This window comes from Schistocerca piceifrons, chromosome X, assembly GCF_021461385.2.
Source record: "Schistocerca piceifrons isolate TAMUIC-IGC-003096 chromosome X, iqSchPice1.1, whole genome shotgun sequence".
In the NCBI taxonomy this organism is placed as follows: domain Eukaryota; kingdom Metazoa; phylum Arthropoda; class Insecta; order Orthoptera; family Acrididae; genus Schistocerca; species Schistocerca piceifrons.
In genome coordinates, this window is record NC_060149.1 from 616,171,525 (window position 1) to 616,199,521 (window position 27,997).

At 42.3% G+C, this 27,997-nt stretch overlaps 1 protein-coding gene across 1 annotated transcript in view; it reads right to left on the reverse strand.

Moving 5' to 3' along the window:
* The window catches only part of LOC124722553 (liprin-alpha-1), a 410,311-nt gene that overhangs the window by 309,606 nt on the left and 72,708 nt on the right, over positions 1-27,997 (reverse strand). Inside the window, exon 4 of the mRNA XM_047247695.1 lies at positions 23,239-23,403. Coding sequence (XP_047103651.1) covers positions 23,239-23,403 — 165 coding nt within the window. The remainder of the gene's footprint in view (positions 1-23,238; positions 23,404-27,997) is intronic.

Genomic DNA, 27,997 nt, shown 5'->3' on the forward strand with positions numbered 1-27,997 from the left:
TAGATACAAAGTGTTTACAAACTTGCGTTTCTTGATTACCACTGAAAGTGAATGAATAAAAAAAAAACCAAGTGGCATCCTATGCCTGATAAGTTTATTTCGTAGCACTGGATTTTCTCCACACTGCCACTTCAGTTTAGCGCAATTAATTTTTTGCACGTCGAATCCTGTGCCTATATGGGGAACATGGCAATCGGGACGAGACCTATGAAACAACTTTAGAAGAGGCGATGCGAGGAAAGTGAAAAGACATATCCTCATAAATGGTAGTATCGATAAGACGTGGGATTTCTGCAAGCTGGATAGAGCATTTTATGAACCCCACCACGTAACGGATACGTAAACAAGCATTATGATGATAATCCACCGTCGCTATTCTCTCTCTCTCTCTCTCTCTCTCTCTCTCTCTCTCTCTCTCTCTCTCTCTCTCTCTCTTTTAACGTTACAACTTGTACTGGTTCGAGAAATACCGACACACACACTAGCTGGACAGATACTCATACTATTTAATACAGAGATGATTCCAGTCGGTGTAAGCAAAACTGTAAGAAATAGCGAGGCAGGTACAAACGGAAGGGCATTAAAAGAACGCCACGTCGTTGAAGACATTAAAGAAACACTTTCATTTTTGTTTTTGTTTTATTACTTATTTTCATTTCAAATACATTGTCATTAACTACGACTATTTCAAAAATTTATTGTTACGCTGATGGAATTACAATCTCCGCGAGACATATGGGTCACAACTTTATCTTCCATAATGTTTTATTCTTAAGTCATATTTTGTAAATCTACGCAATAAATAAACAAGTTAAGCAATACATAAATAGCGACAAGGGCCTCGGACGTTTTGTTGTGCCCTATACTGTTATCATGCGCAAGTCCTTCCTTCTTGTAGATTACGATTGTTATGAATGCATAACTCAGTTCGTGAACACCATAAAACGAGGTGATGATACGGCTAGATTGCCGTGGGCAGTGTGCTTCGTTGATCTGAATCCGACTGAGCACGTTTGTTGGTTCACTTGGTAGACTTACACAAGAAACCCCTTGAGTGCGAGGTCGCAAGTTCAGTAGTTCGTTAGGCTCATTTAAAAGTGTTGTGTTAACAGTTATTACAGGAAGAATATTAGCTGCTAATGACTCGCCATGTGCATCAGGAGAGCGACAGAAAATGAATGTCCGAGATGTGCAGAGATCAACCTTCTATGGAATGTATGTATTACAGCTCACAAAATGGACATCATCGACAATCAAGAAATGTTCAAAACGAACTAGTAACATGCACCATGAACACCGAAAGAAAAATGGCGCGTCTCAGTGATAATAAATGTTCTCATTATCAATATCGAAGGCGAACTCCTTGGGAGTTACAAACCGTGCAGGACGTTCAGCTAGGTATCCACTTTTAACAAATGCATATAGAATCATACTGATATAATTGAGTGATAAGAACTAATGGAATGTGATGGCATGCAAGCGAATGCATCTACAAATTTTCGCGCCGATTCCGTAGTTCGCTGTGCATCGTTAAGTTGATGCTTCGTTTGAAATTTCGTTGTCTTATGTCTCCCAATTCTGTTGCACTGTTTCAAGTAATGCAAGCATCAACTGTTTCCCTTGAAATCACTAATCTACGTCGCGCGAAATTTTATGTGCATAATGCATTAGGTCACTCACCATTGGACACCTCCAGTTGCCTCTCCGTGTTGCCATTAGCAGCCAATATTGTGGTCGCATGGTAGCCAATATGTGCGGCGTCGAATGCCGTAAACATCATTGGCCATTTGCGACCTCTCACTCAATGGTTCCTTGTTAGAAGACGTGGTACTATGAGCTTAGGCACTCTGACGACTGTTGATGCGTTGGTTAAGTTCAACGCAGAAGTTGTACCAATATCACCTGTTTACGAGGTATTGCACCGGTGCAAAGCTGGTAACAAACGAAAATTTCAGTATATGACCCACCTACACGAAAAAGAAACCATTTGTCAGGTATCTAAGTTAATTCAGATTTTACCTTTGCAAAAAGCTTCCTTCAGGCTCAAACTTGTGCAGTCTCGTAGAGGAACCTAAACGGACTATTTTGCAATAATCAAAACTGAATATAAGGCTATAGGAGGTACAGAATGAGCCAAGCGTACGAAGAATGCGTCTGTGAATTGCTTACGTTTCATACGAAACAAATGCCTTCTGTAATTCCATGACTAGTGCGATCGTCTGATGCCATTCCTATGGCGTTACTTGAGGTTTTTGGTGTAGAAAACCCAAGTAGATGCTGTAGGACAAGGTCTTAGCTGCCTGACCCACTGGAATGAGAGGTAACACGGATATTTGCGGCAAAATTTTATCCGCTACTGTAACGCATGCTTTGAGACTGGCATTAGCCACTTCGGAAAGATGTTACGAATTTATATTGTTGTTGCAAGGCTTCAGTTCTTCACGACGTTAAGAAACTAAACACTCACCTTTGACCATTTGTTCTTTATCTCAAAAAACTCAGTTTAAGATCCTGTACCATCTGTACAGTTTTCACCCTGAAGGTACCCGACCCCCGAAAGAAATTCGAGAGAGAGAGAGAGAGAGAGAGAGAGAGGCGTTCGTGTTGTACTCCGCCCGGGATGCACTTTCGTATGTTTCCGCCGCCGCTCGGCTCGGGTTTGTGGCTCATGACGCAGATCAGTGAAAGCTTATTTAGTGTCACAGAAACATCGCACGCCTATGCGACCAGTCATCAAAAGTGTTTTTGGACAAATATGTAAAAAATGGTAGCTATTAGTGTTTGTAGATATTAACATACTAAATTTCAAACTATCGAATATCATACCTTTGGCCAAAAACCGGAAAGTTACTCCTAACAACTTTTTCGCCCGGGATTGCTTTTCTCTCTGCCGTATTTTATTTTTCTATTCTCTCTCAAACTAACATTAGTAATTTTCTGTCCGTTATGGATGTATTAAAACTCGTCAACTGTGGTAATTGAAGGTAATTTACAACCTATAATTGATTAGCTGCAACCAGTTGCTTTTACAGGTGTTTATTTTTCCATGATATTTCAAGATGCCTGCCATCTCACCTTCAGATGTTTACAAGTATTTAGGTGTCGCGAACACTGTTCCTTTTGTAACGGAAATTTTAAAGACAGTTACTGTTAAACATTGAAGTACGAAACGATGTTCACGACGAGCAGATAAATGTAAACATATGAAGATTGGGTGAACATAAAATGACCGAAAATGGGTGCCATTCACATCGGTGCATCACCCCATAACCATTAACGTCACGCACCCTATAATTTTGACTTGATGCGCTAAAAGCGCTGGTGTAGCGTCACGTGATGAGGCGACCCGAGAGCTTAAGGGAGGGACGTAAATCATGTCCCACTGTGACCAAAGATTACCCACGTCTGCTGCACAGCTTCATAGGTAGCATTTCCATTAATTCTGTTTGTCAGCCAAAAAAAAAAAAAAAAAAAAATACAATAAAATAAAATAAACAAGTGGAACGAATGCTTCGCTTCAAAGCACGATTCACAAACAATCTAAAATAAAGAAAGGTTATATAATTTTTTATATAAAGAGGTGGAGCTCCTTCCGCATGACATGGACAAAATATAATCATTTGCAGACGATAAGTTGTCAATCTTGTAACTTTGCCTAAGTCCTCTAAGGTGCACGAGACAGGGATATGAGCAACACTGTGGGAAGTTCAAAAAAATGGTTCAAATGGCTCTGAGCACTATGGGACTTAACATCTATGGTCATCAGTCCCCTAGAACTTAGAACTACTTAAACCTAACTAACCTAAGGACATCACACAACACCCAGTCATCACGAGGCCTGTGGGAAGTGGAATGAGGTCTGCGCAGCCCCACACTCGCAAAAAACAGACCCGATCACTGGGATTAGTTTCGCTCCACGTGCCACCAGAACGGATTCGGTTGGGTGACTTCAAGGGAATGCATGATCGAGTCCTCCACCACGTACCAGACATCTTCCCTGATGCTGGGCTGTCGTACGCCACGTTAGTAGTCTCGTTTGCTGTGTCTGACGTCCGTTATCTCGAGAAAATGTTCCACTTTCATCGTGAACGTGCTTGCTGGTAACTAGAATGAGGACAAGTTTCTGACGGTCCTCCCTTTTGTAGTGGGTCGTACACTGGCTATAAGGACACGGCACGTCTCGTTGACAGCAACCGCCACTGATTTGGTGTACTGGACTCTGTATCATACAGGCTGTGGTGTCGTCTGAGGAGTGAGGTCCTATGTTAAAGTTTGTACCTCACGACGGAACCGCAAGCGAATGACAGTTGCTGCAAGACGCAACCACGAATGTCAGACGGCGTCAAAGACGCGCCCTCAAAAGGTTCGATACGCCGCCGCTGCGGGAAGTCTACTCTTTTATAGTAGCGTCGTGTAGTTCACATCTGGCAGCGAGCTAGTGTCATTAGTCAAAACTGTGTACTAAAGTTCATAGTTAAATGAAAGTGGTATCTGACTGTCATTCAGTACAAGACAAACTGTGGCGACGTTACACTACAGTATTATTCAGTACAAGAACAGTTACCATTGTGCTCTGTGACTGTAAATATATATCGTCCCTGATATGGACATGGATTTCTACTAAAGACAAGTACTCTGTATTAAAGTCTTTTACTGAACTGAACTAATATTCTTGATATATTGTATCCGCCCGACCTCCTGCAGACGTCAAACCTATTAAACTGTTGTCTACGCTTGCTACGACGTATATAAAACGGGGCATGTATACTCAGCTGCACCGAGTCCTCAAAGTTTCTGATTGTGCTCACATGGCTGTTTCTGTTAAACTGCGCACAACATTACTTGTGGGAGCGACTTTCAGCTTGGCGTCCAAGACAGTTAAAAGACAAGGTGCGGTCCAACATAACCTACACATATTTTGTACCGTGTCGATCGTGTCGATTGATTCGCAGAAGAGGTTCAAACTTCTTTTTACCTTACCGTTCCTCAGAATAAAAACACAAATTTTTTGCGTGCACTGTTTGAGTTGGCTCCTTTCATGGTTGGTAGAGGATGTCTAGGGCCGTTAGCAACTTCTCCTCTATTGTTTAAAATATCTTGTCTTGTACATTTACAACACGGTCGTTGCCACAAAAGAAAAAAGAGAGAATTTCAGAAGGAGACTGATCATCCCCATACATGATAAAGAGGGCGCTAACACGTGTCCTTCAGGCAAGCCACTTTTTTCTCACCACTTGCTTCTATGACAAACTGACAATATAAATAATGCAATAATGCTCATTACTGTAGTCTAACATGAAATGCCAAAGGAAAAAAAAACGCGTTTCTACGACGACCCTGGAAGAGAGAAAAGTCAGTCATTTAGGAGGAACGCGAACTTGGGGTAGAGATTCTGATGGTGGATTAAGAAGCTCTGCCGGCAGCCCAGAAGCGCGTGTGTCGGCTCGACATTGCCTAATGGCTGTTAAAACACCACTTACCGCTAATCAGGCAATTTGCTGGTGCGGACGCTTCCGCCGCCCAACGGAATTACATCAGCTGCAAGCGCTCCCTCACAAGTCGCCAGTGACTGCCTACGAATCCTTCACAAGTTTACCTTTCAGCACTTAGTTGACAGGTTCTGCTTACCCATTAAGTTTCGTGCTGCCTTTAGTACGGTGATCCGGTAGTTTGAGGACAGAGTAAAATCTGCAAAGGGGGTAACTATAACGAAGTTTGTTACGTGAATAAGCTACCAAAGAGCTTTTGTGGACACCACATCACAGTTGAGACTGTAGCATTTCCTAAAATCTTACACTCCTGCCCCTTGCGGGAACAGGTGGGTTGTTAGAGACCTCCGTCAATGAATATGTTAGCGGCATGACCTTCGCGAATTATTTAACTTTCCAACATACTCGTCCTCCACATTTAAACACTGACAAGGTCTCGAACACCAGCAATAAACAATTATTGCCGCTTCCAACCAGTGAGCTCTTGGGCCGTTGTTTTTAACACGTTCGTCGCGCTTCCCCCACATCTGGGTGACGGGTAAGCTTCCGAGGGGTCCCGACACCCACATATAGGTGACACTCTTATTGTTCAAGTTAATAGGATTTGTATTTGGAATTTTCAAAGGAATTTAATGAAATAATCACTGAAATATAACTATAGAATCTATAACATAAGCATACCAAAAATATATACATAACACTACGTTTTCTTCATTTATAAGTAGGATAACGTATTACATTATACTGTTCCGCATGATGTTCGTTAAAACATGCTAAAACATTTGACGTGATTCTGGACAACTGGAACAATAGGTCATAGTTGTTTCTTACGATTCTCTAAATTGTGGGACACGTTCCTTGTTCTATTTCTGTTACTGCCGAGCATAGCATTTTCCTCAGACAACCATTCGGTACAGAGACGTTCCAGAATTTTTTTGATTTCTATTTTTATAACTGTGGCCCTCTGATACACGATGTGACCATTTATTGTACTTGTTTCTAAAAGCAAATGTGCTAACTTCCGACAACATTTGATGTCTCGTATCGTTGTGTCATACGACACCATCGGGTCGCTCCTGTCGATGCCAGTTTTTCATTATTATGTAGCAGTATCGTCAAACGTTTCTGTTTCGGAGAAAGATTGCGATGCATAGAATCTGAGCTTAGCGTCATAATAGGTGCATGTTTTGTTAGTAACATCCTTCCATATTAGCACCGCAATACCGTTGTCATTTTCACGTACTCTCTTTTCACTGGGTACATTAGAAAACATAGGCATAATTTTTTTGTTGTGCAATACAGTTCCGACGACGTGTGCTTTGAATTTTGTACATTTAACTGCTGACTCTTAGCTCGTGTAAAGGTTGTCGACAAACAAACTTCGTCCTTCATTTAGCAATTTAGTTGCAAGTTCAGTGCAGACGTTTTCGGCTATGACAACTTGCTTTCTTCCGCTGGTATCTCATCCAGAACATACTGTCGCAGACCATGTATACCCTTCGGTAGAGCACACTTTGACACGTTTTATACCATACTTACGCGACTTCGTTGTTATGTATTGCCTGAACATTAGTCGTGTCCTCCAAGGAACCACTGTCTCGTCGACTACAGTATCTTTTCCTGGTGAAAAGACATTATGATAATTGTCTGTCAATTTGTTTAGGAGTGGTAAAACTTTTCCGAGTCTGCTACTCTCACTTATGGGACATATTGCTACGCGGAAATGGAAAGTTGTAAATAAGGTCCACTGACCAATATCTAACGAGCGATGTCTGTGCTTGACCAATCCAAATCATTAGTCCGATAAAGTTTGTAATTTTTTCGGACATTGCGGGTTTCCATCTAGTCAGTCCAGCATGTTCAGGCATTTCATACTGAAGCAGTTTTTGTTCTGCGCACCTGTTAGTATCTGTGACTAAAACGCATATCACTTTTTCGTCTAAGAATAGCGAGAGCACTTCACCTGCGCTAATATCAGACGGCAAATCCATCCGCAACCCACCTTTTCCGGTGAACGGAAATGACTGTTGCCTGTTAGCGAATTCGTTACACTGGATATTGTCCAATGAATCAGCAACAGAGTTCAATTCCTTTTCTTCGTCTGCAGCAAATTCTTCCAACATATCATCTAGGTCTTCAGTTGCATATGATTCATCCCTATCGAGGTCTGAATTCGATGAAATTCTATTTATCATTTTTAGTCTAAAACGCACTTCTTCGTCATAACTATTCTTCTCACTTGCAATTATTCTTTTACGCGGTCCAAGGAACATTTCGAGGATACAAAGGTCACTGACATGTCTCAAACATAGTATGCTTCTCGACTCAATGACGGGTCTGGGACAACTGCAGTGAGATTACAGGCAGTCCCCTAGCCGAAATGTTTATCGCCTTCGCCATTTCGGAACTAAACACTTTATTCTTTGTAATGAACCGAGGGCTTCTTTTCTTCTTTTGTTTGTGCAGTTGTCCTGCAGTTTCGGCATGGTTAGGGTCGGATTTGGCGAGGTTAATTTTAAGGGGTGGCCAGATGCCCTTCCTGCTGACACTTCATACCCTCCGGACAGAATTAGTGTACCACAGCTGTCAGCGCCTAGTGTAATCTATGGAATAGTGCAAACGTGCTCAGATGTCTAAGAGTCGTGTGACTGAGGCGGAACGTGGGGACCAGCCCGGTATTCACCTAGTGGGATGTGGAAAACCGCCTAAAAACCACATCCAGGCTGGTCGGCACAACGGCCTACGTCGGTAATCCGCCGGACGGATTCGATCCGGGGCCGGCGCGCCTACCCGAGTCCAGGAAGCAGCGCATTAGCGCTCTCGGCTAACCTGACGAGTTATAATGAACCGCATGCTCAGTGGCATTAAATCACTGGTAGCGCATGGGCTTACTCGAGTTACCACGTTGCTGTTCCCGCTCAGGTGTGACGCACGCGAGCGACCATCTCGCGCTAAAAGATGGCTGCTTAGAGCCGACCAGCTGTTTCTATAAAACGGCGCCCCGAAACTATACAATACTGTAGCTGGAGAGTAAGGCTACAAAATTAGCTTTACTTAGGGAAATAAAGCGAAAAGGAATGCTGTGCATAAAAATTACAAACGGATGATCTTCATGGAGAATTTAATACCTTATATCATCAACTATGAGGATCACCAGACAAATTCTTCGACTACGCGTGAATGAGCAGAGGAGTATTCGACTATCTTATCAATAAATTAAAGAAGAATGTTTTTTTTTTTACTTGATCAAGAACCCATAAATGCGGAAGAATGACTACTAAATACAAAAAATGAGCGCAGTAAGCAAAATCTAGCTCTGATGTAACGGTAGCGTTCCTGGTTTGTGAATACGGCTACAAAAAGGTCCTTGGTTCGATGACAACTACTTTCTACACTTTACCTGGCTCAGCTACAATTCGGTATACTAAATTTTATGTATACTGTTTACACTGGATCGCTAAGTATATTTTTAAGGTCTTGCCAAAGTACTTGATCTTTAAGGGTCTACACACCTATCCCAGTTTATCACACACATTAAATTCCTAATAAATCACAATGAACAACCTTGAAATTTTACAGATATTTGATGTTGCGAACGTAATTCGTCAGCAGTCAGTGTTAAGGCCAAGCGTTTCAGTTGATCTAAATAGTCTATAAAAGTAAAGCATACAAATTTTTTGAAGAGAAAATCGAACTTTTTGTGAAATGATTTGTCCAGAAATATGAAATAAAAAATATTAGGGAAACGTTTGATGCGCTTGATTTTCTGTTCGTGATTTCGAGCACCATGCAAAGGCACGTAGGATGTTTCTCTGATCTATTTCTTTCTTATACACAAATCAGTTCACAGAATATTTGACTGATTTCTTTCATTTTTTATTTTCAAGTTTTATTCGGAAAGCATGTCTTACTGACTCCTCGATTGCCTTCCTAATGTCTTCTGTTCTCGAAAATCCTAACTTTGGTTCTTGATTCGAAGGAAGCCGTTTTTGACGTTTAAATACCGCACCAATGTATCTTTTTATGTGCAAAAATGGGCAGGTCTTGAACAGATGAACTTTTGCACACTTCATTTACATCTCATGGTGTAATTAATAGAGTGTCTTGTTCTCGCTCTGCTCACGCGTTTCCAAAAACGTATCGTGATTAATCACACGATAAAATAGCCCTTTCTGCGTGCTGTCATTTCCAAAAAACATCGTTTTTATATCTTGAGCCGTTTATGAGATACGACGATTTTTACGACCACTTGATTCCCGAAGCGCAGGAAGACCCGCAGATATAACAACCAATGTCTCAAGAATGAAAAGATAAATCATTCCGCTCTCAACTTTAGATATATTGTTTACATTTCATACGCAGTAATGTATGGCCTTGAATGAACTATACTTGAAGTCTACGAATGTGATTTTACCTCTGCAAATTCTTAAAAATTTCGTGCAGCCATGTGCTCAGTTTCGTGCAGCACAGTAACTATGACGAAAATAGCGGAAATAAATTCAGATCTTTATCGAGCAAAGATAAAACTGTAAGATGCGGAAAAATCAAATTTTTTCACCGAATAGTTTTCTTAAACCCATAGCTGCCGTCGCGTATGCTGCAATGCTCCGCCAAGAAGACATGTGGCTGTCGCTTCACTGTCGCGCGTGCTGCAGCGACAAGATACAAACACGTTTGAATTCAAACGTCGCTAGTTGTAGCATACAACAGGCAGCGCCACGGACGTCGCCCATATAGGACACTTCCGTAACCATACCTGCAGTGGTGTTTCGTCCCTTGCGACGAAACGGGCTCCCAGCTCGCGTAAGCGCATGCGCTGTTTTGAGTTTGGGCTGCGATACGCAGCTGATGCGGACGCCGTCGGACAAATGCACCGGTGACTTGCGACTGAGGTGTTCTACATAGCGTTGTCGCATAATGTCTACGCAAAGAACACAACAAAGAGACATTCACAGAAAGTAATACTCTGTGAGTTAAGTCTCTCAGCATCAGTGTCTTTAGATTTAAAGCATCGTAAGTACAAGGGCGCTTTGCTCCAATATCATCACTGTAGGAAAATGCCACTTTGTCGAAAATTCCTTTGCTTATTCCAAAAGTTTTTCTGTTCAAGGAACTGGAAATGAACAGGAGAAAGTTTTAGACAAATGCGGACAGTACTACTTCCACAATTTTGCTGACGTATTCTGTAGAGATTCGGAAGGAAAAAACTAGAGATGGGAAAGATTCACTTATTGCTAAAAACCTGAAAAAATATAATTAAGCTAGGCCGCTGTTATAAGTCTATATTTCACGGCATGTAAGTGATATTTTCAAGAACATATGGAGAAACATTACTGCCTCATGTCGAAGAAATAGAAGAGAAAGAATGCATCGAACAGGATCAAATGTCTCAGCGAAGCCAAAGAAATGGGTTCTGGATGATCATTAGTTTTCCCTGGGTACGGTTCAACACGAAAGAAAATAAGTAAATTTCTTGATTTTAAGCGTACTACTTTCCTCTGCAGTAAGTGAAACAGGCAAAAAGGAATACAAACGTCTCAAAAATGAGATCGACAGGAAGTGCAAAATGGCTAAGCAGGGATGGCTAGAGGACAAATGTAAGGATGTAGAGGCCTATCTCACTAGGGGTAAGATAGATACCGCCTACAGGAAAATTAAAGAGACCTTTGGAGATAAGAGAACGACTTGTATGAATATCAAGAGCTCAGATGGAAACCCAGTTCTAATCAAAGAAGGGAAAGCAGAAAGGTGGAAGGAGTATATAGAGGGTCTATACAAGGGCGATGTACTTGAGGACAATATTATGGAAATAGAAGAGAATGTAGATGAAGATGAAATGGGAGATATGATACTGCGTGAAGAGTTTGACAGAGCACTGAAAGACCTGAGTCGAAACAAGGCCCCCGGAGTAGACAATATTCCATTGAAACTACTGACGGCCGTGGGAGAGCCAGTCCTGACAAAACTCTACCATCTGGTGAGCAAGATGTATGAAACAGGCGAAATACCCTCAGACTTCAAGAAGAATATAATAATTCCAATCCCAAAGAAAGCAGGTGTTGACAGATGTGAAAATTACCGAACTATCAGCTTAATAAGTCACAGCTGCAAAATACTAACACGAATTCTTTACAGACGAATGGAAAAACTAGTAGAAGCCAACCTCGGGGAAGATCAGTTTGGATTCCGTAGAAACACTGGAACACGTGAGGCAATACAGACCTTACGACTTATCTTAGAAGAAAGATTAAGGAAAGGTAAACCTACGTTTCTAGCATTTGTAGACTTAGAGAAAGCTTTTGACAATGTTGACTGGAATACTCTCTTTCAAATTCTAAAGGTGGCAGGGGTAAAATACAGGGAGCGAAAGGCTATTTACAATTTGTACAGAAACCAGATGGCAGTTATAAGAGTCGAGGGGCATGAAAGGGAAGCAGTGGTTGGGAAAGGAGTGAGACAGGGTTGTAGCCTCTCCCCGATGTTATTCAATCCGTATATTGAGCAAGCAGTAAAGGAAACAAAAGAAAAATTCGGAGTAGGTATTAAAATTCATGGAGAAGAAATAAAAACTTTGAGGTTCGCCGATGACATTGTAATTCTGTCAGAGACAGCAAAGGACTTGGAAGAGCAGTTGAATGGAATGGACAGTGTCTTGAAAGGAGGATATAAGATGAACATCAACAAAAGCAAAACAAGGATAATGGAATGTAGTCTAATTAAGTCGGGTGATGCTGAGGGAATTAGATTAGGAAATGAGGCACTTGAAGTAGTAAAGGAGTTTTGCTACTTGGGGAGCCAAATAACTGATGATGGTCGAAGTAGAGAGGATATAAAATGTAGGCTGGCAATGGCAAGGAAAGCGTTTCTGAAGAAGAGAAATTTGTTAACATCCAGTATTGATTTAAGTGTCAGGAAGTCATTTCTGAAAGTATTCGTATGGAGTGTAGCCATGTATGGAAGTGAAACATGGACGATAAATAGTTTGAACAAGAAGAGAATAGAAGCTTTCGAAATGTGGTGCTACAGAAGAATGCTGAAGATTAGATGGGTTGATCACATAACTAATGAGGAAGTATTGAATAGGATTGGGGAGAAGAGAAGTTTGTGGCACAACTTGACCAGAAGAAGGTATCGGTTGGTAGGACATGTTCTGAGGCATCAAGGGATCACCAATTTAGTATTGGAGGGCAGCGTGGAGGGTAAAAATCGTAGAGGGAGACCAAGAGATGAATACACTAAGCAGATTCAGAAGGATGTAGGTTGCAGTAGGTACTGGGAGATGAAAAAGCTTTTCAGGATAGAGTAGCATGGAGAGCTGCATCAAACCAGTCTCAGGACTGAAGACCACAACAACAACACTTTCCTCTGCCGGTAGTTTTCGCTTCTTTGCCTCCGGGAAAAATAATCTGGGCTGTTGAAGCGCTTGCAGTAAATTTAAGGACAGGCGTAAATTTAATTGAATCCGTACGTGTCCCTAAAGTAACAGCATTTTAGTCAATGTTTTACATGATGATATTATACATCTTAACTACTGGTTTTCAGTTAAGTTTCACTGCTGTAACTCTAATAATGGAATGTTTTACCGTTATGTAAACAGAGCTAAGAAATCCTGTTTTGCTGACTGAAATGTTTCCGTTCTCGAAAACTAATACTCCTACAGCTATGAAATTTTTACTGTTGTTCTATTACAGCATAGAGATCGTGCAAATACTAACGATAAAAAATTCCGTTCTTATGACTAAATTTAATCTTTCTAGAAAATCTCTACTCCTACATCTACTAAATTTTTACTGCTGTTTTATTACAGCATAGAAATCATACGAATACTAAAAACTCGTTTCGTCGCCTCTGAAACAAAATTTTACCTCGAATCAGTTTCCTTCCGCGACGACTTCCGATTGGCAACATTTAAGACCCATTTTGACTGTGGATCCATTACAATCAAGGCACGGAGAAAAGAAATGCGTGGTCAGTATTTGTCTAAGTGTTGCAAATCGGTAGTTATCGTGGCTCGAAACTGACTAATTTTGCCACCGAATTCACCGGGGAAAATATAATCTTATTATCCTGTCCATTTTGGTTGGTTAACACCGCAGCTGTTTTTGTAAATTACAGTGTAAGAAATACTGCAACCAGCCGCAAGTTTTCTTGAAATGATTTTATTGTATCATTACCAGTTTCGGGCCCATCGTCAGATGCTAGCATTGACTTTTTTTTACATTTGTATCATCCTGAAAAGCTCTTTTTCTGGATGACACAAATGTGAAAGAAGTCAAACCGTCTGACGATGGACTCAGGTCCGAAACTAGTAAGGGTATAATAAAATCATTTCAAGAAAACCTGTTGCTTGTTGCAGTATTTCCTACAGCGTAATTTAAAAATAATCTTGTTTGAGAGGTAACCAAATCAGTAGGATTTTTTTCTAATTTTGTATTATTATTCTTGTGGTTGATACGGTTTAATTTAAAATTTATTAGTAGTAGACTAAGTAGTTTTAGAGAAAGAAAACTTTTAGTTGGGAAAACAGGCTATTTTAGCTCTGTTTACAAAACGAGAAACATTAAATCTTCAAAGTATTAGAACTAGAGCACGGAAATTTCAACTATGAACTCATAATTCAGATATCTAATGTCATATAAAACATTGACTGAAATATTGTTACTTAGGTGACACATGTGGATTCAACGAAATTTAGATGTGTCCCTAAGCTTTCTGCAAGCACTGTATTGATAGATTTGACGAACAAAACAGAAAATACTTTGTTGCAGATCTGTCTCGAATATTTGACTCTTTCAGTCGCAAGAAAAGCTCAACAGTACTGTTTCAGACGTTGTGACTGATTCCAGAGACAATAGAGAAGTTGTGCCCATACCACTTAACCTGGGAGAGCATGAGATGAGAGAGGCACAAGCTCCATTAACTGTTTCATATGGACATACAACTTCCGTGCAGATAAACAAAGATCTCAATCCCAATGACACGAGTTTACGTAAGAGGAAGAAAATGAGTGTTGAGGACAAAATGTATCTCCTGCTAGAGAAAAAATAAAGACAGACTGAAAGGGAGAAAGCATCCGCAGAACTAAAATTAAATACTTAGAGGCGCCAAAGAAGAATTTTTTTTTTTTTTTTTTTTTTTTTTTAAGTGAGCGTGGGTATGACTATGAGAACACCCCATCCAACTACTTTAGTTCAGTAAAAAAACGCATATGGAATTTTAGAATTAAATGATGAATATAAAAGTAAAAAATAAGAAGCTTAAAAGTGTGAGAACAACTAATATTATTTGATAATGGTAGGGCAGTACGTATTTCATTATAAAAGTGTTGAACTTTTTTACTACATTTTGTAAGTTTCTTAAAAGCAGCTTGCCGTTTTAATGAATACAGTTAAGTTCTCTCTCTCTCTCCCTCTCTCTCTCTCTCTCTCCGTTGCTGTAAACCTGTCGATGGTGGGAGGGTAAATAAAAGCTTTGATCACAGTGATTCAGTACTATACAGAAGTTATTACCTAAATTATATGAAAAGTGGTAATAAATAGCTATTTTCCAAACGTTTCACTCTTTTCACCATAAAGAAGAAATTTGACAGCATGTAGCGGGGAGGGGTTCAATTACCATCTGAAAACATTCGTTCTTGACAATAAATGACGAATTACTTAACGTTCCATGACGTGATAAAAGTTACGATTTGTTAAACAAGTAGAGCTGTGACAAAGAGAAGAATTATTTTAATAATTTTATCCAACAATTTGTGTATTACTGAATAAATAAGCGTAACTGCGAGCTTTTCAACTAAACTGACGGTTTTCTTGAACAGGTTGCTTTTTTTTTCTGTAAGATGCAAAATATGCGCAAACTAACCTAAAAAAGTGTCTGAATTTGGTGTCGTCATTTACAAGGTGTAATAAAAATATTACAACAGCCTTCACTGTAATGTGCCGCAATATCATCATCATCAAGCTGAGGAGCCACGATAACATGACCGTGTCATTTTCTTCTTGTAGTAAGATATCTAAGTAGTTCAAAATCAGATTTAATTCGACGGCGCATCCCTCCATTCCGTTGCCGCTGGTGTCGCAACTGCGCCTGGAAAAACAGCAGCGACCGAAGACGAAATTCTGTCGTGTCGCCGTAGAGCTGGGCGAGCAGGCAGCCTATTTCCTCGGGGGTGTCCGTCGCTGTCGCACTTTGGACAACGCACCTTTATCGCCCCATGTACGTTCCGGCCCTCCGTCAGTTTTACTTGGGCTCCACATGAAATTCAACTGAATCGCGCTGAGCGATGAACGTGTTAACGGGGCTAAAATAACAAAATTCCTGGGGGCTTAGTCGGGACAGCAGGGTGGATGTTCCCAATGAAATGTTCGCAATAACCCTTGCGTTGGTCTTGCTGTGGGAGTGCGAGCACAATCAGTTACATTAATCACGAGTCCAGCCCCCTTTGCTGCGTAGCGCCTGTCGTAGTTCCCACAGAGTGGTACAGTGGGATGCGGCAATAAAATAAATGGGGATGCAATTTCACCATAACCTTCCGTATAGATAGCACCACTGTTAACTGGTTTATCTTTCTCCGTTAGGGAGGGGGGGGGGGGAGGGGGGGGCTGTGTGGAAGGAAGGATGGTCCATTTTCCATGGAGGATCACTCTCGCCCATAACTCACACCTGTAATTATCTGCATTAGGGAATCATCTCCTCCACATCTGTGCTCCGATACACAACTTCATAATAATTCAACCGCTTACGAATGATTGAAGCGATTCCTTCAGAACAAGCCAACACACACGGCATAATGGTATTTACGGATTGCTTCCAAACATTGCAATATGACATCACAGGGAAAAAGAAAACTCCCGAGCGACGAGGACGCTCTCTGTTTATGATTCTTCTTCGTTCTTTATTGAATTCTTGTAAAAAAAAATTCAACACACGTCTCAGCGAAACACAGCTGTCACTACATTTCACGATGCCCATGCTTCGTGGACAATTCCGTGGCCGACAAAAATAGCATAACTGCTCACAGTCTAGTCGGGTACGCTCCTGCAACAAGCTTGCCATCTGCACCTGCTGCAGTGCAAAGCTCTCTCAGCAGAACGCTGTGCTATGGCTGAGAGTGTGGATTCGCATCCGGGAGGACCTGGATTCAAACTGATGTCCCAGATTTAAGTTTTGTCGCCGTTTCCCAAAATTTACGAAGACAACTAGTTGTTTCGGAATAACACGGCCAATTCATTTCTCTTCCACATCTTTCCCCGACCCGAGCGGAAATAAGACCATCTTCCTTCCGTGCAACGGATTTGTGCCCAAAGTTTTCATGCTGTTGTGACAGCGTATTGTAGAAAACATACGCATATTTTGTTCATAATTCATTTCTTGAATAAAAACTACTTCCTTTTTGATTCACCTTCGTATTTTCGGTGATAGTTGGTTTGATAATGCTGGAGCATAGTTTGTTACATTATATTTGAGTTGAGTTTCTTAATTTTATTAAATTTTTGCTAGTGCCTGAGTGCTGGTTCTCAATGTCCTTAAAGGTGTGTGTGTGTGTGTGTGTGTGTGTGTGTGTGTGTGTGTGTGTGTGTGTGTGAGGGGTGGGGGGATGAGGAGAAGGGGACTTGTGCAAAGTCTCACCTAGGACCGGCTTATGTTCCAGTTCATTTTTACTTTACCTGTAATCCTGGCTCTCTTGTAGTTCTATTTCTGATTTTCTTCTGCTTTTCCGCTGAAGACCGTCGTGACGGCTTTCGACCTTCCTTCGCTGGACATTATATGCAAAATTTCGTCCCACAATCTACGTACAGCCATATCTTGGAGCATGCCAGTTACACTAACTCTGTTGCGTTGGACTTGTAAGTACTCGTCGCCGATAGCTTCTGTTTTGTTCAGTACGAAAAGTACTACCTACGTTTTATTTATTTAGTGTATAGCTCATAACATCACAGTAAAAATTACAGAAACAACACGATTTAAGAAAAATCACATGTATAAACAGAACAATAAATAACAGTTTGTATATAAGGACACCACCAATTGTAAATTTACACTCACAGAAGAGCAATCACAAACAAACGTCCAGCTTAGATAATATGTAGTCCATTGCCTCTTGGGTCGCCATTAGGAAATCCTGTGGGTCAGCCTCATATGCCCTTACCGGGCATTCCAGCACGATGTGTTTGACCGTTGTCTCTCAGCGCCACAGTCGCACGCGGCCGAAGGAAGTTTACCCCACCTGTTTAAGGAATCGGCGCATCTCCCACAGTTGGTTCTGATGCGATTAAGAGTTGACCAAACTTTGCGAGGGCAATCAAATCCTTTTGGTTTACTAAAGATGCATGGCATACTGTGGTAGTTTACTGCTGTTCTGCTCTCCCATTCCTCTTCCATCGGTCATTTATTTTAAAGTTGGTTTGGTGCATCGCCTGTGCGGTCTTTAGTGGAGGATGCCTAGACCGAAGTCGGTTTCCTCGGATGTCACGAGTATCTTCATGGATTTGTAATTGAGGGTTGGTCATGATTTTTTGAAATTCTCTAATCAGAGCGTGTTCTCGGCGCAGGTTAGGAGGGGCTATGTTACTGAGAACGGACAGCCACACTGTAGGAGTTGGCCTGATTGTGCCTGATATAATACGCACTGTTGCATTAAGTTGGCTATCAACCGTGTGTGTGTGTGTGTGTGTGTGTGTGTGTGTGTGTGTGTGTGTGTGTGTGTGTGTGTTGGGGCACAGTATTCTGCAACTGGGTACACCAAGCCAAGTGCGGATGTTCTTAAGTTAGATGCTGTGTAGCCCCAAGTGGTACCACAGAGCTTCTGCAATATGTTATTGCGTGTTTTAAGTTTCGCTGCAATTTTCGTCAGGTGTTCTTTGAATTTTAGTGTCCTATCTAGGGTAACCCCAAGGTACTTTGGGTGTTTGCTGTGATTTAGTATTTTCCCGTCTAGATATAAATGTAGTCCTCTGTTGGCCATTTTGTTGTTCAAATGGAAGGCAGATACTTCCGTCTTTGTAGCACTAGGTTGTAGGCTCCATTTTCTAACGTTCTCGCTGAGAATCCCTAGGTCACTCATAAGGATATCTTCGACAGTTTCTATATTTCTGTGGGCCGTTGCCAGAGCCCAGTCGCCAGCATAACCAAATCTGCGCGATCTGGTTACGGGCATGTCAGCGATGTAAAGGCTGAAAAGTAGGGGCGCAAGGACAGAGCCTTGTGGGAGTCCATTATTGAGTTTCATTTGTTTACTTCTCTCATTCCCCATTATTACTTGGAAGGTTCTATTTGACAACATATCGTCAATGAGGTTGGTTATCTTCTTGCAGGGGACGGCACAGATTAATTTGTACATGAGTCCCTGTTTCCAAACTGTATCATAGGCTGCTGTTAGGTCTATGAATGCTGCAGCTACTTTATGTTTCTTCTGTAACCCCACCTCTATATATGTTGTCAGTGATAGGACTTGATCTGTACAGCAGCGATAGGGACGGAATTCTGCTTGTTCGACAGGGATTTTTTTCAATACAGTTTGGCCTATTCTGTTGAGGAGCAGTCTTTCTAGTAATTTATAGACCATACTGAGAAGGGCAATGGAGCGGTAAATCTCTGGTCTATCGCCTGGTTTACCAGGTTTCAGGACTGCGATGATCTTTGCTCGTTTAAGTGGGGGAGGAATGTTACCCACTTGGAGAATGCCCGTAAAGAACTTAGCCAGCCATTATTTTGTGTAGGCTCCGACATGTGTGAGGAACTCAGGGTGGATACCATCGAAACCCGGAGCTTTGCCTGGTTTAACCTTCTTCAGGGCATTGGTAACCACCTCGATACGAATATCTGATGAATATTCTGAGTCCATTGCACGGGTCCTTTTTTAACGTTTTTAAGTCCTCCTTCACTTTTGTTGTGTGCTTTCTATCTCGTGGGGCTCTAGACGCAGAAACTATGCGGGTTGCAACCTTGTTGGGAGATATTTCGTCCTTTCTATGTTCAGGTGGATTTGCGCCTCCAAGTTTACGCAGTAGGGACCAGGCTTGTCGGCTTGACTTTGAAAAGTCTAGATTTTCAACAGTATTCTCCCATTTTTGCAGTCTAATAAAGTCGATGTTATGTAATAGTTCATCCGCTATTTCCCGGTCCCCATTCTTGAGGAACTCCGCGTACAGGTCATCGCATATCCCAGTCCAACCGGGAATGTATTATTTGCGGTACCCTCTTGGGATCGCTGTTTTCGCAGAGCTAATGACCGCCCCCACAAACCTCTCATAGCTCTTGCTGGTTGGAGGGATCCAGCTCAAGGTATAATCAAGTTGTTCAGAGAATTTTGTCCAGTCAGCTTTTGTAAAATTCCACCTTGGTCGAGGGTAAGACCTTATTATCGGGATGGATATACCGATATTAATAAGCACAGGGCGGTGCTGGCTATGAGAGAAGTCTGTCAGGACCCTTCTAGAGGCTGTCAGTGGTTTATCGCTTGTATCCCTCGAAACAAAGCACAGATCCGCGTTATAGTCGCAGTTCCATGCGGCTTATCTGCATGTCCCTCGGTCCTTGGCATCAAAGACCAGATATGTATTTTGTTCCTCGGACCAATCGACCAGGATGTCTCCATTGCTATCATTCGTACTGTATTTCCACATTTCGTGGTGACTATTACAGTCTCCAACGTATACGCTTGGGTGTGCGTGGATCTTTATCACTTCAGCGGCCATGTAGTAGCAGGAGATTTATAGATGTTAGTTACTGTAACTTCTCCTACTTTGATGACAACTTCATGGATATCATTTGCAATGGAGGCTTCAACTAGAAAGGCGTCATCTATGTCCCCACGCACATATGTCGCAACGCCATAGTGTCTGTCATACGTGGCTCCAAGTAGATCATATCCCAGTATCCTTCCTCTAGCTTCAGGCTGGGCTCTATTTTCAGCATGAGTTTCCTGTGTGGCTACCAGGTCAATGTCGTTATCGTGTAAAACTCTCTGCAATACTTGGCATTTTGCTCTGCTTATGCCCTCAATGTTGAAATGGCAGATTCGGATGCATGGTCCGAGATCCATAGTCAGTTGGTCTCTAAAAGGACCGTTGTATGTATCTTGCATAGCGCTTTGTCTGTCGTTTTATTTCACTGTGATGTGGGGCAGGAATTCTTCGTTCGGTCTGCCGCCAGTTGTGTTAGTTCATTTAGCGTTACCCAGGGTGCACCACGTGGAGGCGAACTAACTTTACACCTACGATACGAAGATAACCATGGTTGAAATCCCAGTCGGATGTATGGTTATAATTTCTCAAAAATGATCAACGTAGCACACTATCCATCAACAATAAAAGAATTTCATCTCAGTTATGAAGCACTCAGTAAGGTCGTTCAGGCAAAGAGTTCCGACTATCCATGTTAGGAAGATTTACGTTCCATCAACTGTCGTTGCGCTCATGTCTAACGGTTTCATGAAAAGCTTTAAAAGACAAAGTTAGTCCTCGACCGCCTTTACTGCTGTCGTCACGAAAGGCAGAATAAGTCCAGCACTTAGTCATCTTTGTTGGCAGTTAATACATTAATCTTATTGTGTTTTATACGCTTTAACTGGGATTCTGGTAAATCTCAGAAGATTGGTGCCCTGCAAAATTCCGTTGTCTTTCCCATGCATGCAATTGTCTATGCATTCTTTACACCGCATAATGTACACGGTGATACCGAAACCTCGCAAGCCATCGGGATCCAGCGACAAGAGTTTCATACGGAGAGCGAAATTCATTCTACACGGCGTTAAAAGATGTGAGTTAAATAATAGATTTTATAGGAGAGCCAGAAATTATACTACTTCGATGAAGGTATACTTACCTCCCCTAAAGGACGCCTGGGAATCGAAGACGGATCCCAAAAGAATCTTTCAACCCGAGCAAAATATAATCCCGTAACATTACTTCTAAGAAAAGGCATATGCAAATAAATTTTTCATCAGAATAGAGGCGACCGCAAATACAGTTTCCTATAATCAACTGTTACAGTCATGGTCACTAAGTGTCACCCACACCCAGAAACGACGTGTTGACCTCGGTAATTAAATTTAAACTGCGGCTTGAATCATAATGTAACTCCATTTAAATGGTTCAAATGGCTCTGAGCACTATGGTACTTAACATCTGTGGTCATCAGTCCCCTAGAACTTAGAACTACTTAAACCCAACTAACCTAAGGGCATCACACACATCCATGCCCGAGGCAGGATTCGAACCTGCGACCGTAGCAGTCCCGCGGTTCTGGACTGAGCGCCTGAACCGCTTGACCACCGCGGCCGGCTAACTCCATTTAAATCATGCAATATGAAATTCCGTATCCCGTGGATCTATCTGCAGGCGCTTCTTTTTATACAGTTGCTTCCATCAGGTACTAACAAACCCTTATGTTAAATACAACACACAAACTGAATAGTAATGTGAAAGTAAGTTATTGTTATGGGTAGAAGCATTTATTCCCTGCGTAGCAACGTCAACTAGCTCCACAAACATACAAAATAGCATAATGTAACATAATAACGCATTATTTCACGTTAAGCGATCTTCCATGTTTCTAGAGTTCACTTCCGTTGCTGCATTAGTAAGGACTCTTTCTGTGAACACAATCATTTTTGTAGTAATATTTTATCTAAATAGTCACTCTGCAGTTCACAATCGAGTGCTTGGCAGAGGATTCATTGGACCACCTTCAAGCAATTTCTCTACCGTTTCAATCTCGACCCGCGTGCGGGAAAAACGAACACTTAAATTTTAATTTCTCTTATTTCATTGTAATAATCATTCCTTCCTATGCAGGTGTGCGCCAAAAAAATATTTTCATACTCTGGGGAGAAAGTTGGTGATTAAAATTTTATGAGAAGATCCTGCCGCGACGAAAAACGTCTTTGTTCTAATTATTGCCACCGGAATCCACGTATCATACCCGTGGCGCTGTCTCCCCTAGTTCGCTATAGTATAAAACGAGCTGCCCTTCTTTGAACTTTTTCGACGTCCTCCGTCGATCCTATATGGTTCGGATCTCTCACAGCACAGCAATACTCCAGAAGAGTGTACGATATGTAACATACATTTTCTTAATACCAGATGCAAGCAACTGATTAGAAATAAAGCATCTGAAGATGGATCCAAACGATCTGAAATGTCAAAGTTTATAATTTAAGTAAAGTTATTTTGTGACTGGAAGCGGAATTTATACGTACGTACATTACAAGCTTGGCCACGATATGATTTCTCATTATGTCACAGCGGGGTGTGTGTGTGTGTGTGGGGGGGGGGGGGGGAGGAGGCTAATGATCCCCATAAGCCAATCCCGTCCCCCTTCCCCTTGGAACCGCGCCTGGGGTAACGCGCACGGATTGCATACTTCGCTGTAAATATTTTCTTCGTAAATTATGTTAAATTGTAAGCAGTTTGAAGTAGTTAACCCGGAAGAAAATAGCAAGGCGTATTTTTGGACAATAATAATTGTGACCAGCAGGTCACTTCCGGGATTTGGGGAGATACGCCGGAACCGGATCGGCAGACTTGACTACGAGAAAACTTTCGCACTCTCACAGTTGGAGTACAGAAATTCCGTCCCGTGGAATGGGGGGGAGATATGGCGACACGAAGGGCATCTGATCACCCTTACTGACAAATCCAGTAATTAACATGCCGACCCCGTGAAGATAAAGGATAAGAAGGAGGAAAAAGAAGAAGAGTGCCAGTGTGCAGATTGTAGACTAGGATGAGAGAAAAGTGCGGGTCACCTTCTCGTCGAGCGCTTTGTGGTGCTCGAAGAGGCTCTTGAGCGCCTTGAGCACCTCGACCTCGCTGGAGACGCCGGACTGCGCCGCCGCCTGGCGCTTCACCACCGTCATCCTCAGCGAGCGCTCGTGCCGCGACACCAGGCACTCCAGGTGCTCCAGCAGCAGCTGCAACACCCAAACATCACCACACTCTACCACTGTTGCTTCATCCTCAACGTCAATAACTTCAACGTATTACGCATAAATACCCATTACTGTTCGACATCACTAATGGTGATAAAACATTGGAAACAATAACAACTGAAAAATACTTACGAGTAACAATCCGGAGCAACAATGACCACATAAAATGTAGGAAAAGCATATGCCAGACAGATTCACTGGAATAATCTTACGGAATCTACTTAACAAGGGGGCCAATAAAATATTGGTTCGATCTGTCCTCGACTACCGCTGGGGCAGGCGCTACGAGAGACGCCTTATGTATCACGGGAAAGCAGACCTCCAGAAGAGGAAGACAACATATTGCTTCCTACCACATACATCTCGCGAAATGTCCAAGGCGAGAAAATCAGAGGAATTACAGCACATACTTCGTTCTTCCCGCGCATCATTCGCAGACGGAACAGGAAGAGGAAAGTGGTAGTGATACCACAAGTACTTCGCCCACAGCCCTTAATATAGCTTGAGGTGCGACATGGAGATGTAAATCATCGGACAGTTTCCTTATCGGTGAAAACGGCCAATTTCTTCTATAGTTCTTGCGCAGTCTTTACATGTAAAGAACAAACGCGACACCAAAATTAAGCTTCCCTAACTGATAATGAAAAGAAGTCGTTTGATAAAGTAATAAATTTATAATATACGTATGTGGCTATTACCGCTTCTGCCGCACAAAGAAAGAGCCGTGAGGTACTGCTGGCTGGGAGACGGCCAGAGGGATGTCCAGACGCCTACTCAGAAACGGTTTTTAAGGTTCAAAAACAAGCACAGTGTCTTTGTTCTATTGATGCGAAGGAAAAACATGAATAAGAAAGGATTCTTCCACCGTTCGCAATGGCTCCTTCCCTTGCACTGTGAGTCTTGTCTTAAGCGTATCTGTTCAGTGTAGCTGACTGTAATGGTCGTGTGTATAGTGTGGCGACATTTGTGTGTTGTAGGATGACGAGATGGAAGCTGTCCAACCAGGTGTCGGCACACCGACTACTCCTCTCAAATAGCACCAAGCTGCCGAGCTGGACGTCCCCCCCCCCCCCCCCGCACACACACACACACACACACACACACACACACACACGGCAGTCGACGTGCCCTTATCCAGTGAGATACTGCTGAGCGGTATGAAATTCAACACAGGATACTAGAGCAATGTCTGCTTATCAGGAAACTGTCACGCCATCAAGTCCACGTCGCCCCCCCCCCCCCCCCTCTCTCCATGCTAACAAATTCTGGCGGTGAAAATTTCTTCCGGAACCAGGATTCTACCTGGTTACTTTAGAGTCGAGCACCACGGCACAGTCTACGGAGGCGGGTTCTTTCAGACAGCAAGTTTATTAGTAACAGTGTTTACATTCGTCGAAAAATCTTTCGTGCTACTAGGAAATCCAGAACCAGCTTCTTTCCTATCTCCAGTCGATTAAGAGACTTCACAAACCTAAGTATGAAAATTTGATACAAGTGGCAGTTGGTATAGTGAACATCGAATATTTAATATCTTATCCCACCTGGACGGGGAACACTGCGATTGTGGTTAAATGTAGCGGTTGATTTGCATAGAAATTTCTAACAGTCGCTTTATAACTTTCTTTAAACAATTTTATTCGGCCATTTCGGCCATTAGAGAGTACGCTTAATTTCAGATAGAACGTATTTGCATGTACGTTTCGTTACTATCTCCGGTTACTCACTGGCACTGACACTGGCGCTTGCTTCCATAAAAAACCAAATAACATCGCTGTATTTGATTTGTATACACAATGCAGAATCAATATACATTGAGCTGACAAAAGTCATGGGATAGCGATAAGGCACATATACAGATGGCGGTAGTATCGCTTACGCAAGGTAGAAAAGGGCAGTGCAGTGGTGGAGCAGTCATTTGTGGTCTGGTGATTCATGTGAAAGGTTTCCGACGTGATTATGGCCGCATGACGGGAATTAACACACTTTGAACGCGGAATTGTAGTTGGAGCTAGACGGACTGGGCATTTCATTTCGGAAGTCTTTAGGGAATTCAATATCCAGACCTCCACAGTGTGCCGAGAATACCAAATTTCAGGCATTACCTCTCACCACGGACAACGCAGTGGGGCGAAGGCCTTCATTTAACGACCGAGATCAGCGGCGTTTGCGCAATATTGTCAGTGCTAACACACAAGCAACACTGCGTGAAATAACCGCAGAGATCAATGTCGGACGTACGACGAAGTAGCCGTTAGGAAAGTGCAGCGAAATTTGGCGTTAATGCGCTATGGCTGCAGACGACTGACGTGAGTGCCTTTGCTAACAGCATGACATCGCCTGCAGCGCCTCTCCTCCGCCCGTGGCCATATCGGTAGGACCCTAGATTACTGGAAAACGTCACCTAGTCCGACGAGTCTCCATTTTGTTGGTAAGAGCTGATGGTAAGATTAGAGTGTGGCGCACATCCCACAAAGCCACGGACCCAAGTTGTGAACATGGCACTGTGTAATCTGGTGGTGGCTCCATGGTGGTATGCGCCGTGTTTACATGGATTGGACCGGGTCCTCTGGTTCAACTGAATCGATCATGAGCTGGAAATGGTTATGTTCAGCTACTTGAAAACCTTTTGCAGCCATTCATGGACATCATGTTCCCAAACAACGATAGAATTTTTATGGAAGACAGCGCGCCATGTCACTGGTCCACAGTTTAAGACGTGCGCAGAAAAACGGGCAAACCCTCAAATGTAAAAACTTATAGATAATCCTAATGTGATATTTATGGGTGGGACCAATGTCAATTTTGATAGTTCCCGTACCCAGCAACAGATGGCAACATGCATCTATGAAGTTTTACATTTAAGGGGTAGCCCTTTTTCTCGCTCATGTCTTCATTTGTTCGCGATAGGTCTGAAGAACATTCTGGACAATCCCAGCGAATGGTTTGGCCACCCAGATCGCACAACGTGAATCCCATCAAACATTTATGGGACATAATCTAGAAGTCAGTTCGTGCACAACATCCCACACCGGCAAGGCTTTCGCACGTCTATAGACGCAGCATGACTCAATATTTCTGCAGGAGACTTCCAACGACTTTTCAGTCCATGCCACGTCGAGTTGCTGCATTAAGCCGGGCAAAAGGAGGTCTAACTCTATATTAGGAGGTATCCGAAAGCTTTTGTCACCTCAGTGTAAACACAATTACTCTGCTGTAATGTTCAGTTGCACTTCAAAATACTTTTGTATACTGATCTGGTCTACTTCTGGAACGCCCCAAAGCCAAAACACACACACACACACACACACACACACACACACACACACACAAATAAACACAAAACACGGGCTCGTAATTTTTGATTCCGCTGCGTTGTTTACTGAAATATCTACCCGATAATTAAATGCAGTAATTTTTTTCTGACCAAAACTTGAAAACGTGAACGCACCCGATCTGTTCGCACGCTATTTCCGTATTTTGGGAGCTTTGAAGAAAGACATTCGCGGACGTCGATTTGCTTCACACGAAGAGGAGCACGCCTCGGTTCAGTAATCGTTCCATTGGCAACAGCCTTTTGAAATTATAAATGGCGAACTTACTTTTTTTCCATCTGTCTCATTTTTATTTGACCACCCCTTATATGTATTCGTTCTTTCAACCGAAATCACTCTTTAATGTTTTAATTGCCTAAGATATGAGTTTATTCTTCTGAGTGAAACCAGTCTGCAGTACTTTCGTTAGCTGAAATGAAGCAGTAGTATACAACCGGTGTACAAATACCACCCAGAGAGTAGCCAGAGCCCCGGATGGACATGAAGAGATACAGGGAGTACGACAAAGCCAACATAGCCCATGTACAATGTGAATGGTCTCAGAAAATAAAGAAAACAAGAGCTACATACAGAAAACCTTTACTGGCCTTCACAGCAATCACTAGTAACTACAACACGCTTCTGACATCGGTTGTAAAAGCGGTTGGAAACAGTCAGCAAGCGCTTCTTGTGGAATCTCTCGAAGCACCGTGGTCTCACGCTTTTGAATATCCACATCATCACAGGAGACGAGACCTGGTGCTAGCAATACGATCTGGTGACCAAGCGAAAGTCAATGGAATGGTCTTCATCGTCTTCCCCGCCTCAAAAAAAAGTCAGCTGACAAAATCCAAGACTACGACGACTTGATCACCTTTTTCGACAGCAAGGGCTTCAGCCATAATGGATTTCTACCTGAGGGAGGAGAAGACGACGAACACTATGCCACTGACTGTTGCTTGGTCTCCGGATCGCACAGGTAGCACCAGGTCTCATCTCCTCTAATGCTGCAGATATCCAACAACGCGTGACCCCGGCGCTTCGAGCGAGTCCACAAGAGGTGTTTGCTGACAGTGTCCAAGAGTTTCACAGCCGATATCAGAAGTCTGTTGTAGCTAATGGTGATTATTTTGAAAGCCAGTAAAAATATTTTGTTTGTAATTTGTGTTTTCTTTATTTTCTGAGACCATTCACTGATCTTTTCAAACATTTCCTGTACATATTCATTTAATTATGCATGGAATACATTAATTATTCTTTTTATA